At 35.4% G+C, this 20,963-nt stretch overlaps 1 protein-coding gene across 3 annotated transcripts in view; it reads right to left on the bottom strand.

Annotated features, from left to right (window-relative positions):
* SLC6A6 (solute carrier family 6 member 6) overlaps positions 1 to 20,963 on the bottom strand; it is a 54,632-nt gene that overhangs the window by 12,409 nt on the left and 21,260 nt on the right. For all 3 annotated transcript variants that reach the window (XM_032211915.1, XM_032211916.1, XM_032211917.1), the window contains 8 exons: positions 15,327 to 15,566; positions 15,086 to 15,220; positions 13,436 to 13,670; positions 10,752 to 10,884; positions 8,247 to 8,381; positions 6,823 to 6,926; positions 6,589 to 6,713; positions 2,735 to 2,847 (listed from right to left, as the gene is read on the bottom strand). In XM_032211915.1, the coding sequence (XP_032067806.1) occupies positions 2,735 to 2,847; positions 6,589 to 6,713; positions 6,823 to 6,926; positions 8,247 to 8,381; positions 10,752 to 10,884; positions 13,436 to 13,670; positions 15,086 to 15,220; positions 15,327 to 15,566 (1,220 nt within the window). The remainder of the gene's footprint in view (positions 1 to 2,734; positions 2,848 to 6,588; positions 6,714 to 6,822; positions 6,927 to 8,246; positions 8,382 to 10,751; positions 10,885 to 13,435; positions 13,671 to 15,085; positions 15,221 to 15,326; positions 15,567 to 20,963) is intronic.

Raw genomic sequence — 20,963 nt, 5'->3', positions numbered from 1 at the left:
ATAGATAGATAGATAGATAGATAGATAGATAGATAGAGATAGATAGATAGATAGATAGATAGATAGATAGATAGATAGATAGATAGATAGAAAGAAAGAAAGAAAGAAAAGATTTGTTTTCATAGATTTTCACAGGTGTAGGTATGCTGGTCTTGTTATATTCAGGTCAGATTGTTGCAATCTTACACAAGAAAAGACCCGAATACAACAAGACCAACATGTGTGTGTGTGTGTGTGTGTGTGTGTGTCTATATCTATCTATACACACACACACATACAAAGCAAGATAGGCAATAACAACAAAAGCCATTATTAGGAAAATAAAATTTAGTACTAGGAGGAAGTATGGAATGTAGGTGCTCAAAATGTTCATCCAATTATCTATGAATATACACATAAATCTAAGCATGTATACATGCCCTTTTTTAAAAAAAACAACCCACTCTTTTAAAAATATGAAATCTTTTAGCTTTTGTTTTGTTTTGTTAGTAAAAATAAACTACCTTTATGTACTGGGTAAAAAGAACCCTCCAGAGATTTATGTGGTTCTTTTTTTTAAAGTAAATGTTCTATCTATTCATATAAATAATTTAATAATAAACCACACTTTACAGAGAAGTTTAGTATCACATTTATAAAAAAAAGTAAGCAATTATCACATAGGCAGTTCTAAAATGCTTTTGTGAGCTGACATTTTTTCATGACTTGCATTTTTTTTGTTAATTATTTTATTAAAGTGAGCATATTCCCTTATTGCCCTTAATTTCACATTTGTTTCTACAACCAATCACCATTTGGCCTTGTATAGCTTTTTAATAATCCTTAGAAATCTCAGGTCGTAGCCCTTAAGAAATTGTGACTTTTTCTCCTGCCATGTAACTGTATCCAGCTTGGTCCTAAACTGCTGTAGCATTCCAAAATCCAGCTTGACATGGCTCCAAAAGCAAACAAAACATTAAGTGCTCCAATTAGCTTTAATTATTTGACACAGTGAGCTTGAACTGAAAAGACTGAACATTACCAGGCAACCTTTAATTTACATAAGTACTTGGTTGCCGAACCACAGCTCTAAGGAGGTCTGAACATTCAATTTGGAAGTGATTAAAAGTCACTCACTAGCATTCAAAGATTAAGCCCCCAAAAACCATTTAGAACAAATGAAATGCTTTGCCAAATTATGAGATTAAGTAAATAACAACCAGAAGGAAAATTCTTCTAATCTCCACTCATATGAGAAGGTTTTGAATTCAGTAAAAGTTTCTGTCCCAGGCTAGTAGATTAATGCAACATTTTAACTATTTTCCCAAATAACAATTAGGAGCTTGTTGGCTTAAAATCTTAAGCCATTTCAAAGAAGTCCTCTCTAAAATCCTAGGACAGCTGTGTGACTTGTAATATTCTGGAGATTATTAACAGATTTCTTTGTGTCCCACAAAAAGGCCTTGAGAGGGAAGGAAAACAAGGTCTCCCTTGCTCAGTCTCCCAGAAAACAAATTGCTGAGGACAGGCAAAAATATCTAGTGTATTTGGGAACACTGATTCACATATATCAAGGCTTTTGAGTTATATAGCTACAAGAAGTGCAACCTAAGGCCATCTCCATTTTTATTCTGTGTTTTACTCCCATTCCTTTGGAATTACATAAACATTTTGAGAAGCAAATACATAAAGGCAGAAATGGACCAAGGAAGTGACAAAGAGTATGAGAAATAAGCACATTTCTGACAAACTGATAGGCTTGAAGAAGGGGAGGAGGAAATTATACTGACCGCACATTCCAATGTAAGTGACACTTTTCAGGCTAGTCTATCCTTTAATAGCGTTTGGGTGCTGTTTTTAAAGAAGTATCTTTTTATAATTAAATATGTGTACGTATTGCAAAATATACAGTAATAAAAACTATTTATATTGTGGAGGTAGGATCTCCAGTGTGACACCCAGGGTCCCACATCCCTGTTGGATTTTACACTTCCTGTGTCTTTTTCTAAAGTTTAGATTATTTTAATTGTATTTACATGCAGGACGGCAGGAAGGAAATAAAGTTTCAGCTTCCATATCTTATTTCTAATGTTATTAGCTTTAACACTTTGTTTTGAAGCTGCATCAATTATCCCAACAAAGAGTAGAAATAAGTAGTTAAAAGGGGTAAATAAAGGCATGCCAGTATGCTTGCTCTAAGCCAGGCCTGTCAAACTGGTGGCCCGCGAGCTTGATGCATCATGCACAGGCCATGCCCACCCTGGCTCCGCAAGGGCAAAAAACATTGCAATATGTCACACTGTGTCACATGACACAATCGATTGACATGACACCTGTGCTCTAAGCAAAGGCAGAAACTAGAGAGGATAGTAGGCACCTTTATACCAAACTGGTGTTTTGTAACTAGTTTTGCTCCCCGCTCCCAAGGTAGGCATTTGAAAATTAACTGAACTGCTTTGTGTGTAGGCATTTTGTGTGCTTGCCTATAGTCATTTTGTAATCACCTCCCAAAATGCTCAGAACTCCACTAGTACCTCCCATTTCCTATTATAAAATCTATGCTGAAACATCATGATAAGAGGCAGTTAATGAATAACAATGCCAGTTTTCTTAATTAATCTTAGTAGGAAGAAAGACAAGTGATTCTTTTATGGATCAATGCTCCAAAGCAAAAAGTGAAATAACAATAATTATATTTATGTACAGATTTTCCTATTAAAAACCATAGATATTACATTTACTACCACTTACTCACCTGGCTGTCCAGGCCAAGCAACAGAAGCATAACAAAGAAAAGAATAGCCCAAAAAGTTGGCAGCGGCATCATGGACACAGCTTTTGGATAAGCAATGAAGGCCAGACCTGGACCTAGAGGAATAAAAAGAGAGAGAAAGGAAGGGGGAAAAGGGAGACAACATAGTAAGTATTTAATTCATTTCTGAATGAAAACCTCCCCCCACCCTCATAAGTTTTCCTGATTCCATTCAGATCAACCCAAACCCAACTGAGGATTCCAGTAAGGAATTCATTCTATCTGACAAAGAAGCATGCGTGGTTATTACCAGCTCCAATCTAAAAGGTAAATGAAAAAAAAAGCAGAACCCAGCACACTCCATTCAGAAAGACAGCTTAAGAACTAAATGGGATACAATTATTGCATGACTAATTTCTATGATCTTTAAAGAGAGAGAAAAAATCCTTGGCTCTTAATTTTTCTTGGGTTACTCATGCACTACTTTTTCCTTGGGACAAACAAAACCCAAATAGTAGTTTCTAGGATTTACGCCAGAGAAGGCAAAGATCCTGAAGTGGTGTAAAACTCCAGAATTCTATTAATATCACGTAATACTGTGTTTAAATATAGAAACAAAGGAAATGATGTAACAGCTTCTATTAGAAGATAGTAAAGGCTTGGGAGAATATTCCAAATAGAATCCATCTTTGGTTACAATTGACTGCCAAATGATATCAGTAAATTCTCTCAATACAGCAATAATAAACCCATTTGCAGATATCTAACATAGCCAGTGAGTATTATTTGCTTAGGATACAAAGCAACAAATGCTTATCTGAAGATCTGTCCTTCAAATAAGATTATCAACAGCAAAGTCAATAGTATATTTTTTATTGCTTTCTCTGTGGATTATTCAATAAAAACCCCAAACAGCCACAATTCTATAATAGTTATGTGAGATAATTATCATTTTATATTGGGGCCCTTTAATTCAGGTACAATAAATAGTTGAAACATGCTTGTATTTATTTAAAACGGATACTTTAACCATTATGGGAAAATACTGCACCAACATTTTTCATGCAAGTTTTTTGTTTAAGTTGGACTAAGATATTTCTGTTTATTGTTCTTTTGCTTTTCTTCCATATTTTAAACTGGAAATTATGCCCTATGAAATAGTACCTGGCTACTCATCAGGTATACTTTTGCAATCTTCTATTTTCCATTCAGTTTAACAGAATATATATTTAGAAAGATGCAAAAATATGCTAAAAACTTTAACTTCCCAGAACATATTAACTGCACTTTCCTAATTTAAATTAATAAGTGTTTAACTACAGCTATCTCATTGATTGTAATAGAAAAGAGATTCAATTTACTTTATTTAGATTGAAACTTTGGGGCCCAATCCTGCTTGCATTATGCATTGCTAAAGTAATCATAAATATTCTGCTGGATGAAAGATCACATATGGTCATTATTTTCTTCTGTGATCCAACAAATATGCTGTTTGACAAAACCTTTTCCATCTATACATCCGTGGATGTATGTTAAGAGCCAAAACGTTCTAGTAACCTGGATTCATAACTAAGATGGCCCAATTTCACATAAGGTCCATGCTATTCAATTTTATCGTTCACTTATTTATTTTACAGTGTATTAATTATTTCATTAAGCTGTTTTAGTTGAAATCCTGTCTAACCCTAAATCCCATTGAAACTAAAGGTCTCATTTAACATAGTTATCAATAAAGCCTTGTTAACTCTTCATAGAAATTATGTTCAGTGGGATGATTGAATAAGGCATGCAAAATTTCATAAACAAAGGCTGCCATTCCAGAGGTACAGCATAATCCTATATGCATGCTTACTCAGAATTAAGTCTTACTGTGACCAGCAGGGCTTAGTCCCGAGTTAGACTGCACAAGACTGCTGCCTTAAGAATGTGTAAACTAACTGAAATCAATAGAGTTAAGTAAGCCTAGCTTTGTATTGCATTGAAGATTAAAGTACATTAACCGCCCCATCAGCTCCTACATTTTCCAGGATTGAGTATCAGAGGTATGCATGCTTTGGGCTTTTGTCCCAACACAAGTGCACCACCTCTTTATTATTCATTAAAGCAGCCTGACTTTAGTGCCAGTTTGGTGGGGGGGGGGACATGACCCTCCTTGAGGAGGAATTGCATTCCTTTTAATGAAGTGGCTTGTCTAAGCAACAGCAGCATCTTTCTGGCAGCTTTAAGGCAGAGCAGAGAAGGGCTATGCCAGGCCTGCACCATTTTCAAAGCACAAAGAGCGCTAGGAGATATATAATTACAGCAGAAATACAAATTTGAAATTAAGTATACAATTCTTACTGCCATTCCTTATCACCAGGAAATGATTCCCAATTTGTTACACAAAACAATATGAGGTTGCTTTCCGCACAGTACCTGCCTCAAAAACTTTTTTTCTGCCAATTTGGCGGTACATTACGTTAGGTAAAGGTAAAGATTCCCCTCGCACATATGTGCTAGTCGTTCCCAACTCCATGGGGTGGTGCTCATCTCCGTTTCAAAGCCGAAGAGCCAGTGCTGTCCAAAGACATCTCTGTGGTCAAGTGGCCGGCATGACTAAATGCACGGAACGCTGTTATCTTCCCACCAAAGGTGGTTTCTATTTTTCTACTTGCATTTTTACATGCTTTCGAACTGCTGGGTTGGCAGAAGCTGGGACAAGTAATGGGAGCTCACTCTGTTATGTGGCACTAGTGATTCGAACTGTCAAACTGCCAACCTTTCGGATCGACAAGCTCAGCGTCTTAGCCACTGAGCCACTGCGTCCCTATTTACATTAGATACAGCCTTTTAATGGCTGATTCACATTTATACCTTTTTAAGCAATTAAGACTCTTCCAGATCTGTATCAGGCAGGTGAATAAAATACATAACTTGGGCAGTAACCATTGATGGCCAATAAAAACCTCTCCAATTCGGAAAGACACTTTTTTTTACTATTTGCTATACTCCTGTGCCCAAATTGCTGTCAGAGAGTCTTAGCACTATAGATTTCAGTAGATTGTGCAATAAACTTGAGCATCTGGTCCAGCATGTCTTAATGTCAACTGTGCAAGTGCTTTAGGGAAGTCCAAAAAAATTTGCATGCTTTGTTCAAAAGAAATAAGTAGGGGCCTGTCCTTTCAGAATACAGAAAGCTTAGCTTTAAAATATTTTACAAACACAATGAAAAGAAAATATATAGAGAGATGTATCCCTGTATGACTTCCACATCTGGAAATATGCATGGCACATTGCCTTAGACACACAGATACAGTAGTGTAACTAGGGAAGACTGGCTAATCTAACTTCACATACTAAAATCCAGGCAAGGTGTGACAGGGAAGATTATCTTTTCCCTCTCACCCCCCTTTTCTTTGAACCACTTTGTTACAAACTTCATCAATTCCATCAATGTTTTGTTTAAAAATACATAAGCTGCAGTTCCAAAAGCCACAACTCAAATTTTCTAGCATAGTTTCGAATAAGATGGTGGGTCCATGGATATTGTAGAACGATGTCTATTAAGAGATTTCATTGAAGCTAAGGCAGAGTAAGCCCCAAAGGGTCACCTCTTCATACATTATTGACATTTCCTATAATTCTGGTTTAGTTCTGAGCGTTCAAAGTCCGTATTGTATTTCAGCGCATTTTTAAAGAGTGCGTTTCAAACTGTACTACTCAGTGAAATAAATCATTACTTGGTTTGCTGAAATACCTTTTATTTTTTTTAAATCTTTTTTTTTCTCCTTTTGAGTTTTGGGATGATTTAGCTTGTTGAACTTTGCTCACACACTGGATGGCAGTGCCCACCATCACTGCCACCAATACCATCGTACCTGACTCTGCCACATCAGCAATGTCCACCCCTTGCTCTTGTGCCATGAAGCCCAGGACGGAAAAAATTGCGAAGCCAGACACAAAACTGGTACCACTGTTCAGGCATCCCAGCAGCAAACAGTCCCTATGTCACACATATGTCATGGAGGAAATTAATTAAAGGAAAATTTGAACCCATGGTTCCTTACACATCAATTAGCTAACAGACTAATCCCCTTTGGTAGGAAACTTGCCTGTAACAGTTGTATTTGTATTTGTTGTAGCTCCCCAGTGAAGTCATTGCACCTAAGCAGATTGCATAGGAGAAGAAGATCTGTGTGCCAGCATCTATCCAGACCTAAGGAAAACATGAAAAACAACAAGGTCAGAAGATGGTGCTTGGCATCAGTTTTAGCTATTAGCTATCCAGACTTTTCTTCTCTCTTGAAAATAATATTATCATAACAGTATTGCTTCAATAAGACTAGCAGTTGCTAACAACATAACCATGCTGCATTGACCAAAGTTAATCATATTACATATAGCATATCACAACATTATTGTATGAAAATTAACTTAAAGAAAGAACAGTTTAAACAAGAGCATACGTTTATAGATATAAATAAAAAGTTTCACGTTTGCAGACAAAAACAAAACAGAAATAAAAGAACATTTATATATAAAAATTTTTGAGAAGAGCTTGCATTTCATGGACTCCATACTTTTAAAGGAATTATAGTCATCCCAAACTTGTTATTTTTTACTTACATGCAGCCATGGAGAATCAGATATTCTAAGCTAGGTAGGCTGATATACAATTGCCCCAAGCCTTTAAAAGGGAGAGTGGCAGTAGCTTTTTAGGAACCCTTGTGGTTTTTATATAACTTTAAGCACGCTGCGATAACACTAGAGATGGATAGTACCCAATAGCATTTCCATTTGCCTTGTAGCATTTAGGCTGCTTTGCATCCTTAAATCTGATTCTGCCTATTTCCTACTTTCATTTTTCCCCCCTTTTGAATAGGCAGCTTTGCATTTCCCCAGATTTAGGAAACAGATCTTGTGACTGTCTACTACAACACATTCTAACATGCAATCTGTAAGGCGTTGAAAAGGTTCATACATAGTAAAACAAAAGCAATCAACCTGGGTTCCTGTACATTAGAGAGAAAAAATGTTTCCAAGCATTTATAAGAAAGAGCAAGTGGGTCATTTAAAAAAAAATTCTTTCCCACTGTAGTTATAATATGGTCTTTAGCTGCCCTCCCAGGGAACGTCCCTATAAGTGGACAGTTGAAAATACTCACAAGTGCTTCTTACCGTTCCTTCTGCTGCTCCACGAATTTAACTAAAGACTGAAGCAAATTATTTCCCTTACCTTGTCCACAGACTAATACCAACAAAAAAGCTGAGATGCTATATTTGGATAGAGTCTACAAGCCTCAGAATCCTTTTGATACAAAAAGATATACACACATGGGAAATACATTAACATGTTAATAATAGCTTTTTTTGACAAGATAAAATGGAAAACTGAACCACAGTAGAAAACTTCAGTTAAGTATAGATTGGTCAAGTAATCAGTAAATCTGCAGCATGAACCCATTGCCCTCCATGCATTTTGTTCCAGAGTATATAGGGAAGAAGTTATCACTATCTCCTATTTTTAGCAACTCACCATTGGATCGGACAGACGAGTGATGTCCGGATAAAGGTAAAATTTGATGCCCTCTGCAGCTCCAGGTAAAGTGACACCACGGATTAAGAGTACCAAAAGCATGACGAATGGAAATGTTGCTGTTATGTATACAACCTGGTAATGAAAAGTAAAATAGCAAAAAACACTTTTATTTGTAAAAATATGAAATTTAAGTTTACCCTTGTGTTATATTATTGTTGGTGTTGTTATACAGGACTAAAGGTTCAAATGGACCCATGACAAATAAAAATTCACTACTGACTCACTTACAATAGGACAGCTACCAAGAGTTACTATTGGAAGAGCTGAAGGACCAGGGTTTTTTTTTGGTTGGGGGGTCTGAAGTAATGGCACGTAATCAAAATCAGAACTGAGATATAACCATCAATTTAGATTTATAGGAAGCTTTCAATTCACTGAGAATGTCTTGACAAAAAGTCACAGGTAAATAACTATCCAAGAAGAATCTCATCAGTTGGCACCTTTGTGTCTTCCTGAGTATAGTGCAAAATATTAACTACAAACATGGCTTTGGAAATCTCCATTAACCATACAATTTCAAGTTAATTTCAAACTGGGCTTTTAAAACAAATTTCCTTTATTCTTTTAATAAGATCGTATGATACCATTTGTTAATTCCAGCTGTGCTATTCAGTTTAATATACTTTTCTGTTTCATGGAATTGGTTTAGCCAAATAAAAACTCTTGAGATTTGTCTCCTTGCCTCTTAAAAGTAAACCTCAGAAGATTAACAAGCAGATACTAATGCTTGCTGCACCTAACAAGTCAGGCAAACAGTTTGATCTCTTAAATACAACATGTTTAACTTTATTATCATTTTCATTTTTTTGTTTCAAAATATTATAGGAATTTAATTTGTAAGCATGTAAACAGATCATCCCCATTTCTTTAAAAAAACTTTCATTTAATCTTATTTTTTAACATTAAAAGCCACCCAACCACTCACCTTATAGGGGAGATGGGCAGCATAAAAATGTAATAAACAAATGAATAAATCTTATTTTTCCTCCCCACTTTTAACATACAGAGTATAGTTAAGTAAATCAGCACAGTCTATAGATACAGTGGTTAACGGTAGTCATAGTAACCAGTCAAGCTTCTTAGATGAAGCTTCTTAAAATGTCGTTTTTCTTTCTTAAGGAAAAAGCAGTGCAGTTGCCATTTGAAAAAGCACGGGACAACTATGACCCGGATGACTAAGAATCTCCACAGACTCAATGGTAATCACATTTCTTTCACCTTTTCTATATTTTTGGATGTCTGATGTTCTGAATACGAACCAATCAGAAATACAATTCTATACATATTTACCATGAAGTAAGATGAGCTGAGACTTGTACTCAAGAAAAAAAAAACATTCATTATATTAGTAAATTCTATTGCCAAGCTAATCTACACAGGGATTACTGCTTAAAGGTAAGATAAACATTTTCTGCAGGTATCTTTATGAAATGGTATCCCTGCTTAAGTTAAAATAATATATTATAGCATTCTTGTGAAAGATCCTGATTATTACATATCATGTTCTTGGACAATTTAATTTTTGTACTTCATTCTTTTGCATATTTTTAGGATGAAAAGAGACCTGGCTATTAACTAATTACCAGTTGATAATGTTTTATTATCCTCTTAATAAAAGATTAGGTAAAGCTAAAGGTTCCCCCGCACATGTGTGCTAGTCGTTCCCAACACTAGGGGGCAGTGCTCATCTCTTTTTCTAAGCCAAAGAGCCAGTGCTGTCCAAAGATGTCTCTGTGGTCATGTGGCTGGCATGACTCAATACCAAAGGCGCATGGAGCACTCTTACCCTCTCACCAAAGGTAGTTCCTATTTTTCTATTTGCATTTTTATGTGCTTTCGAACTGCTAAGTTGGCAGAAGCTGGGAAAGTAATGGGAGCTCACTCTGTTACGCGCCGCTAGGGATTCGAAGAAACTCAGTATCTTAGCCACTGAGCCACCACATCCCTTGGAATAAATGATTATAAAAGGCCTTTTAGAATAAAAGCAGAGTTACTTTTTTGTGAGATGGATGATTATATACATTTGATTAATAAATGTTAAAAGGAATGGGGGAAATGAAAAACTAGGCTTTTTGAAAGCACTTTGAAAACGTTATGAGCTCCTATAAGAAACTGCATTCTCAATCTGCAATAAACTAGACATGGTTGAAAGGTGGAAAGATTTAAAAGTTGAACCATGACCCTTGCTAAGGCAACAAGTTGGGAATTTTAGGTCCCAAATTTGCTTCAGGTTTAAAATTAGTTTCTGAACATCCTTATCCTGCTTGGCAGCTAAGTGTTTGGTTCAAAATACACTCCTCAATGCTATACTATAATTCCTCTCAAACTGATGATGTTTTGGAGTTACAAAACACCATGCCAAGCCTTTAATTAAGAAAAGCTAATCTTTAGGGGGAAAAGAAATTGTTATCGCCTGGCATAATAAATGCAGCAGAAACTTACTTTCCCGGTTGACTTCACACCTTTCCAAATGCAAAAGAAACAAATCACCCAGACAAGGAAAAGACAAAGAGCCAGGTCCCATTTGAGAACACCAGGTTCATCAATGCCTGAAGTCAACCCCAGAACATTCCGCCTGAGGATAAAAAGGAAACAGAAGACAACAGATATATCATCAAACAATTTCATTGGCTTTGCTCAAAAGCTGGCCTCTGATGGGCAAATATAGTGTGATGATGGCATTGATCTCTATTTCTTGCTATAAATGATACATTCATACCCAATTGCTTCTTAATATACATTTATACTTTTTAATATCACTCTTTTCTAGGATAGATGAACTTTATATACAGGCAGTCCTCAAGTTACAACTATAATTAAGCCTGAAGTAATCACCTTAAACTGGTTTTTGTGCAAAAAGAAGAAAAATACAAAGACATTTTTAAAAAATTACACCTGCTTCAAGATCAAATTTTTCTTAGTTCTCTTTTGGTTTGCTTAGATGGATTTCTGAATGTGATAAACTCATAATATTTGAAAATCCATTGGGTTTTAATTATGAAACTCTTAAAACTTGAATTAACTAGGTGAATGGTGCAAACTTTTGTTTACTGATATTCTTCTCACTCTTACCTTTTCAATACTATGCTTACAACCAGAAATGGTGGAGTGAACAACTAAGAAACTGAAGCACATAATTGCATGATATAATCCCAAGAGGACTTGACACAAATGAGGGCCCATTTGCTTATCCCTTATGACTTATGCTCAAACAAGCATGAAATTTGCAAACACCATTAGTTGCATTAACTATAATTATTATGCCACTGATGCATAATCAATGGCTTTATGATTATTTACATCACTTAGCATGTAAAGGTGAGTTTTTCAATGAATCCAACCCACCTTAATTCTACTACACAAACTTCTAAATATCCAGGATTAATAAAATGAAATGGTTGTCTCCTGAATGTACAAACTTCAAGTGAGTTAATAGCAAATAATAGAGGACATCTAGAGGACCATTAGATGGCAGCAAAAAAGTGGAATTGTTTTTATGATCTTATTTATTTATTTATTTGTTTGTTTGTTTATTTATTTATTTATATCCTGCTGTTATTATTTTTATAAATAAATCAAGGTGATAAACATATCTAATATTCCTTCCTCCTTCTATTTCCTCCACACAACAGTTCTGTGGGATGGGTTGTGTTGAAAGAGGGTGACTGGCTGAAAGTCACCCAGTCAACTTTAATGTCTAAGGTGGGACTAGAACCCCCAGTCTCCTGATTTCTAGCCTGGTGTCTTAAACACTAGACAATCACAGTGTCCATGGGAGGAATGGACAACAAAAAGGAAAGTTAATTTGATGGAATTTTATGATGCAAGCCCCACCCTTATGTTGTGTCAACACACATGCATGTTATTTATTTATTTATTTATTAAATTTATATGCCACCCTTCTCACCAATTAAATAACTCTGGGTAGCTCCTGGGACTGGACTTCCATCACAAAGCTCTGCCTGCCAACTTTTTAGTTTAAACTTTCTCCTGGAAACACTGCTGCAACTAATGATCATCCTGATTTAAAATAAGCAAAGGCTTAGCACAACAAAAGGTTACAATTAGCTTTCTACTCATAAAACCCAAAGTTGATAACTAAAAACTTTGAAAATTCTGAAAATAAATCTCAATTTGGGACATGTAAATGAGATGGCAAGTCCAGTCAAATGCTTGAGAAATATTTTCCAGGTTCCTTACTACGCTCCAAATATGGTGCTTTGGAAAGCAGCAACCCTCTCTAGAATTGAATCTGGCCTTTGGATCAGTATTTTTACTTTTTGGCTGAAATTATTACATATGCCAGCTGGATTCACTCCCTTTAATTATAGAAGATAGTTTTGATTCCTCATGGACAAAAGTCCTTTCCAGGAGATTATGCTCCAATGTCTTTTCTTAGACTGTTCTTTTCCATTGGGATTAGAGTAAGGGGGAGTTCAATTTTGAAGGAAAATATTCTAGATGTAGGTGGTTCAATTGATTATCCAACTAGTCACAGCTTGCATGATCCAACTAGTTCACAAAATTGGCCAGTTAACTGGAAAATTGATGCCCCATCTCTCTAAATTCCTCAGGCACTCTGACTTACTTTGCTTACATAATCCAGTCTTCATCCAATCCAACCAATCTTTCTTGGTTTATGACTGTAATAAAGTCTACTCTATTCTATTTCTCATTCTGTTCTATTCTAATACAGGAGTGAGGCTTAGAAAGGAACCCTAACTATGCAGACTTCATCCTTATTTTACTGAACCTGTTCACACATTCATGTGTGATATAAAAAATGGAAAAATATTAATCTTTAAGCCTTTTAAACATTATGGGCATGTATAGATCCAAAAAGAAAAGGAATTGTTTTAGATTCTTCCAGGCTTCAGGAGAAAAACACTCTCCTGGATATTAAATGTATTAACCTCAAATTGTCATTGAATGACATCTTCCAACCTGGCTCACTACTATGCTATCCACCACTGCTTCACCTATGATTTAAGCAATCTCTAGATAGTTATACCTTGTGAATCCATACAAGATTAGGCAATGTCGCATGCTTCCTAATATATTTGTGTCTCTTGCAATTTATAAACCCTGTCTCTTTGCTGTACACAATAACAAGGAAACTTGCTTACTCCCAAAATTCTGTGACAGGAGATGAGAAGTTAGTGACATTGAGTGACAGCCACAGTGTTTTGTTCTTCCTGAGGGTGTCTTCCACACAGTATTCTGTATTCCATTCTTGATTACAATGAGCCCATGGCAGAGTGTGCGAAAATGACTGGAATAGATAGTACATTCCCCAAGCCAGGATGACGATGTAGTATACATTCAAAAGAGACACAATCACTACGGAAGCATAACCTATTCCTGTTTTTTAAAGAAAGAAAAAAAATGTATGAGATCACCAAATAAACATTTGCTAGTTTAGAAGCTTCTATAACACACCTGAACGATTAAGGCAATAGTCTTCAATTTTTACACTTAAGAAAGTGGAATAGAGTCTACGTTAGGATAGACAGTTTCCAAAAGAGACAGCATTCTTAAACCTTGAATAGGTTAGTGCTCTTGCAACTGTATATTCCTTCATGGATTTAATATGAGAAGCCCCATTGCCAGCAGCACAAACAGCAATATTCTTGAGGAAAAGCTTTGCATTGTGTCAGATACAAAAATACCTGAAGATAATTCCAACAAGCAGAATGCTGAAATACATCTAGTCCTTTCTTGAATATTTTTGCAAAATTCTCATGGCTGCTAAGAGATAAAGTTTAACTCTGTTATCAGTGCCTGACAACCACTCTGTTTGCTTTTCAAACACAGGTTCATTGGTAGATAAGGCCATGTGAGCTGTTACTCAAAATGTCATACAAGCAGCTAATGATGCACCACCGGGAATTTTGATTCAAATAAGCACCGTGGGAGACCAAAAGAGAGAAAAAATCTGGTCTAAGCTACAGTCACTTTACTAAATACCAAAATGCCCTGGAACAATTTAATGATTTTTGAGTATATGAGCTCAGCAATAATTTATGGTGTCATTGGCCATGGTAACTGTTCAAATTCTTTTATCTTCCGGGGCAAAAGCCTAAATTTAGACATCTGAGGAGAGAGAGATACAGGGGGAGGGAGGGAGGGAGGGAGGGAAAGAAGGAAGGAGAGAGAGAAAAAGAAAAAGAAAAAAGGAAGGAAGGAAGGAAGGAAGGAAGGAAGGACGGACAGAATTAAAAGGCAATGTTTTAGATTTCTATTTAAGGCCATTTAGTTGTCAATTAAACAGAAACAAAACAGAATACAAATAAATAATTACATATGTTAATACCTTTGTAACAATGTTAATGAAAATACTTAAATATACAGAAAGGTCATACAATATAGGGAAAAGTTTTGTTGTGGGGGGGAAAAACCCCTATCTGTTAAATTGCATTATTATCTGGCTATAGAGAAGATTTCAATTCCTTTCAGAATAATGGCTTTAGATTTTTATTTAAAGTGCTTTATTTTTATTTAAAGTGTCAAGCAGGCTTTCTCCTTGAACCAATTGTTCTACCACCACTATTCTATTTCTCTCTGAAATGCATGAGACAGCCTTTCACATGGATGGAAGGAAATGAATGGGAAAAGAGTTTCAGATAAATCTCCTCTGCTATTAAAAACCAAGGCTTCTCCCTTTTGCATAGCATCCCATCCACTCACACACATTTCCTTTCTGTGTTAACCTACCACTCTAACAACTTCCTAACATACTACAAATTAAGGAAGAAGTAGATAAATAACCAACCAACCAGAGAAAATAGGGCAGATCTTTTCCCAGCATGTAATTCCTCCTTCAGAGGTATATTGTCCTAGGGCCACTTCCAGGAAGAATACAGGAAGACCTCCCCCAAACAGAAAAATGAAATAAGGTATGAGAAATGCACCTGTAGAAGGGGAAAAACAGAAGGATGATTAGGACAATTTTATGAATTGGTAAAATAACCATTCAGACCTTTAAGTAATTATGAGGATAACAATAAGGATACTCACCTCCGCCATTTTTATAGCAGAGATACGGAAATCGCCAAACATTGCCTAATCCAATAAACCCTCCAGCTACGGACAACAGAAAATCAATCTTGCTGGCCCATTTTTCCCGTTGGGGTGGCTTTCCCTCCGCCTCATCCTCAGGCCGTGTCCCAGGACTCTTGCCAGGGGAAGGTTTAAGGATATCCTTGTGAAAATCTTTCAAACACTGCAGCTTCTCCTTTGTTGCCATGGTTTTGTTTTCTAGAAAGATCAAAATTACAGTGTAAGGTATATAAACTGATTTACTTAACAGACCTTGCTCAACAGGTCCATCTCCTTATGCAACATGTTGGCAAGCACCTATGCAAAGTCAGTAACTAAGCCAAGTTTCCCAAAAAAATCAATACGTGCGCAAGAGAGATGCAACTAATGATTAGTAATATATGAATCTGCAAACTTGAAAGCATGGAACAAGAATGTCTCCTTCCTTTAACAGGTACAAGAACACTTTTCATAATATGAGGTTAGCATGCTAGGTTCCTGAACATTCTGGCTAGGCAGTCGTTATATCCACTGTGCTAAAGGAAGTGTTAACTATTATGATGGCACTTTATTTGCAGAGACTGAAATCAGTAGTAAGTCTCATCTTTCTTTTTGTGTGGAAGGATCATGGAAGCTATTTGTGAAAGCTAAGCAGTTCATGGCCTCCTACTGCTAGGAGTTACTCTTTCAACATCCAACAATGCCCTTGAGCAGTTTTATGGTAATATTAGTATTAATAGGTAATAAAATTTTCATTTCATTTCATTTTGCTTTATTTGTATGCCGCCCTTTTCCCTGAAAGGGACTCAGGGCGGCTCACAACTCAAGGGAGGGGAAAAACAGACAAGTTACAAGACATAAAAACCATACACAATTAAAAAGCACAACAATCATACCATTCGAAGTGGGGCTGCAAGTCTTTAGCCCCAGGCCTGTCGGAACAGCCAGGTTTTAAGGGCTATGCGGAAGGCCCGGAGGGTGGTGAGGGTACGAATCTCCACGGGGAGTTCGTTCCAGAGGGTCGGAGCAGCCACAGAGAAGGCCCTCCTCCGGGTAGTTGCCAGTCGACACTGGCCGGCTGATGGAATTCGGAGGAGGCCTAGTCTGTGGGATCTTATTGGTCTAGTGGAGGTAATTGGCCTAATTCATCAGGTGAAGTTGCTTTCTATAAAAAAAACCTCCCACGATTACATCATTTCTTTCTTTTCACTGTCCCAGTACTTGTTCCTTGCCTAATTTTCTTTAAAAAACCATACTTTAAAGATTTCCATCAGAATGGCCTTTAATAAGCATTTGTCAAATATAATGGATAATCCTAGTAATATGAATATAAAATAGCAATTCCCCTATCTCTCCTGTTTATCCAGGGCCTGTTTATCTAGCCCCATATAAATAAGGCTTTCTCATTCCATCACTTTCTTAGCATTTCATTTAAATTGTTTTTAAAAGATTGGAGTTCCTCTGATGCACAATAAAACTGCATTCATTCCTATAACGATAGTTCTTAATTAAAGCGCTTCAATGAGAAGACTTGCTTGATACCAAATCTAAAATACACTGAACTTTCAGAAATAATCCTAGTTTATAAACACTGCTTTCAATTTAATATATTTATAATTGATAATATAATATCATTGATTTAAAAAACAAGATTTCATCAAGATAAGACTTTCTATACTAATGAACTACATATGAAATATTATCTGTGGGATGTATGCTATTTGCTTTGAACCGCAGAAGAATATGCAAAAATATTTTTGACAGCTTAAAATTAGCTCCTTCCTGTAGATATACTTTTGCACATTTGAAAGCACAAGAGTTAATCCATTCTCACCATTTGTGTGAAACTGATTTTCTTTTAGCAGAAAAATATTCTGCAAATATTCTGCAAGTAGTCTTTGATTTACACTTACAATTGGGGCTGGAACTACACATGATAGAAAGCTGGAGGGTGAAAGGTTTTAAAGTCTGTTTAAAACAGAACATTTCATTTTAATTAAGTAATATAATTTAATAAAATAATTCATTATTATAAAAACTAAAAACCATTAAAATAGAACATTTAAACCTAATCCTAATAATAAAAGAAATTGCCTTGCTCAAAGCCAGTGCTTAAAGTAGTAATACTTTAAGCCTTTTTATCTTTCCACAGTGTTTCATTAGTAAAAATACCTTTCATTTTTATCTGACTTATGGAAACTAGGAAGATTATTTCTTCCTAAGAGCCAAGGTGGCGCAGTGGTTAAATGCAGCACTGCAGGCTACTGCTAGATCAGCAGGTCAGCGTTTCAAATCTCACCGGCTCAGGGTTGACTCAGCCTTCCATCCTTCCGAGGTGGGTAAAATGAGGACCCAGATTGTTGGGGGCAATATGCTGACTCTCTGTAAACCGCTTAGAGAGGCCTGAAAGGCCTATGAAGCGGTATATAAGTCCACTGCTATTGCTATTGCTATTGCTATTGCTATTTAATTTATTGTATATGTGACTGGAAAAGCATAGTTTGCATTGTTGTACTGGATGTCTGCATTTAATTGTATGCTTTCTGAGTGGTAAACAGATATGGCTGGCATGGTTGAGATCTGAAACTGACCGAGTTTGGCAGGAAATCTGCAACTAGAACTCAGTTGCCAGACACATATGCATCAATGTACAATGTAAATGAAAACTTTTCCATGAATTACAAATCAATGGGGTTAAGTTGGTAAGTAAACAAATCTGTTAAATGTATCTCTGAATTTTTAACTGATACATTAAAAATATTATTAATAACCAACTGGAAGTTTCTTAAACTCAAGATTTCTTTCATGATGATATCATATAAATAATATTTTGTTTTTTCTGAATGTATCCGGATGGAAAATATATAATAAAATAACAGAAAATGTCTGATAAGAGTGAAATAAATAACAGTCAATTTGTTTCAAATATTTGATTCAATATAGTCATTATGATGGTATAAAAGAGAATGCTAAGCAGGTATACTAAAGAACATTGTAATTGTGTTCATACACCATGCTTAACCAGCTCTATCAAAATCCTAGGGGCTGTATTTGCTTCACATGTTAAGCTTGACTAATTTTAAATTTCTATTGGTTTTTTTTTGTCTTTTCTTTTTGGTGGCTTAGTATGTTGCACAAATTCCCATTTAATTAGCTTAGAATTCAACATATTGCATAATCCTCAGAATGAGTAATCCACAAAATATGTTGGATTAAGAGGGTCAAAAGGTAATATTCATTATAGGAATAGCAGTGGCAGTGAAGAATAATTATTATTTATTTTCTTTGTTATCCTTCAGAAAGATCACCAGGCCAAATCTTCATCTCCATTTAGCCATCAAAAGCATGGAAAGCTAATGTTTCTGATCAGGAAAGAGAGGAAATTTGAAAAAAGAATAGGGGATATTTGGTATAAATTCTTGGACATATTATAAGTCCAACCATTTATTTTCTATTCCTGGCTATTTCATAAATCTCCACACCAGAACCAACTGTGATGCAAATCACCCAGTAAGCACTCTTTCTATCCATGAGTTTTCAATTATTTATCCCATGGGTGTCAAACTCACAACATCATGTTGCCATCATGTAACGTTTTTCCCATTTGCGGAGCTGGAGTGGGTGTGGCTTGCGCATGATGCATCTGGCCTGCAGGCTGCCAATTTGACACCCCTGATTTACAGGAACTTGGGAAATATTTTTTTTTTACATTTCAGTTTCATTATCCATGCAAAGAAAGAGACTGGAAATTCTATCTTACCGGGGCAGAATCAAGATGTATGCTAACATGCAGAGTTACATTTTTCTTGGTTACTAACTGGCGTTGAATCAGTCCTTCCTCTGCCTATTGCATAGCCCACTATTTATGCAGACTCTTTTCTGCATAAGTGGACTCTGAAGTGAACATTTAATAGGAATCATGTGTAAAAGCTTGTTAATGAGAGCCATGCCAAAATTTTGCCTGTCTACTTCTTGTGAATGAGAGCCAGCTGGAAGAAGAGATTTGTGATTTATAAAAACAAAACAATATAGCTATTGTAAATTAACCAGGTTGGATTAGGTAGGATTGAGATTGTCAGAATCGTTTCTGATTCCTGAATAATACAGAACAGTTAACCAAACATTAATAGCTTATTTTATAAAGGAATATATTATTTCAAATATGAAATGGAAGTACTGCTTAAAAACTGAACAGTTAATTTGAGATAATATGTGATTTCTTCATTTAACTAAAGCGATTCGAGTTTTAAAAGACTTCCAATTTTTAAATGCCTCGTTTTTTAAAAAAAAGAAAATCGATTTCCTAATTTAGGATCCTGATAATCCCTAAATAGTTTATAATGAATAGTATTATAATTTTAGGTTATTTTCATATTGGCCTATTAAATATCTATTCTTTATTGCTCTTTTATTTTAAATTTTATTCTATGACCAAACATGGTCACTATCTATTGAAGGAAATGCCAAGGAAGATAAAAAGGATACTTACAAGATTGAAAAGAATTCTCAAAAAAAAAAAACCCACCAGTGTTTAACAAAGAGCATTGTGCTGAGCATTCACATGATTTGCATTTGATTTCCTGCAATTTTATTTTACTGAGTAAAGCTATAATTACTTTTTATAGATAAGAATCAAAAATCTGATATAGAGTTGGAAGGCATTTTGCAAATATGAACTACAGCTATTTTATCAGTTAATAAGGAGCAACTCACATTCTTGAATAATAAAATAATTGAATAGTTCCACTTCTGAAAGACATGCCAATTTCTAGGAGACATATGTTTGCCTTTCCTTCAAAAACAAGAGCTTGGCTCAAATATTTAAGATAATTGAACAATGAGCCAAAGCTGCTATTTATAGCAAGAAACAATATGAATGCAGCCATAGTAAAGTTCCTTCCAATTTTTTAAAAAATTGTCTAGATCATACATGAATGTTATGTATTGATGATGAACCAAATCATCTGAACAGCAGATTTTAAAAGATCCCCAAAACACTTTTTTCTAAGTGGTTTAGAAAATCCTAGAATCCATGCATAGAAAATCTAGATCTTCCTCTTTGTATAATATTTCAAATTCCTTCCAAACAATTTCAGTTTAATGAATATTTTTCAATTCCATAAGAAATACTACTATATATTTGAATTATAGTAGTTTCTATTTTCAAAACATTAGAAATAGTATTGTTAATGAGAATTCCCTAAAAGCTGGTGAGGGATCACAATTAATTCTCAAGATTCAGATTTCAACCTAGAAGGCTACACTTTGGGGTTTTTGTTGTTGTTATTGTTGTTTTACTGAAGAGATAAATAAGCACCTTAGATATTATAATGTAGAAAGCTGACACTGCTGTACTATGGGAATAACGCTGAGAAGAATAAAATATAGTTTAACAATACATGAAGAGATTCCTGCATACTTGTCTCTATCTTATCCTATCCTTTTCCCTTCTGACATGATCTCTAGGAGAATGATTTTTTTTTACTTCTAATACAGTTTATCACGATGCCATAAACTGTGGTTATTTTAAAATATAACTTACAAAAGAAGACAATGTCTTAGATAACTTTTGGATAAAATTCCAAACTGCACCTAAAATTTGTTTATGACATGAGA

This window comes from Thamnophis elegans, chromosome 2 (assembly GCF_009769535.1).
Source record: "Thamnophis elegans isolate rThaEle1 chromosome 2, rThaEle1.pri, whole genome shotgun sequence".
NCBI lineage: Eukaryota > Metazoa > Chordata > Lepidosauria > Squamata > Colubridae > Thamnophis > Thamnophis elegans.
This window is presented reverse-complemented; position numbering and strand designations above follow the sequence as displayed.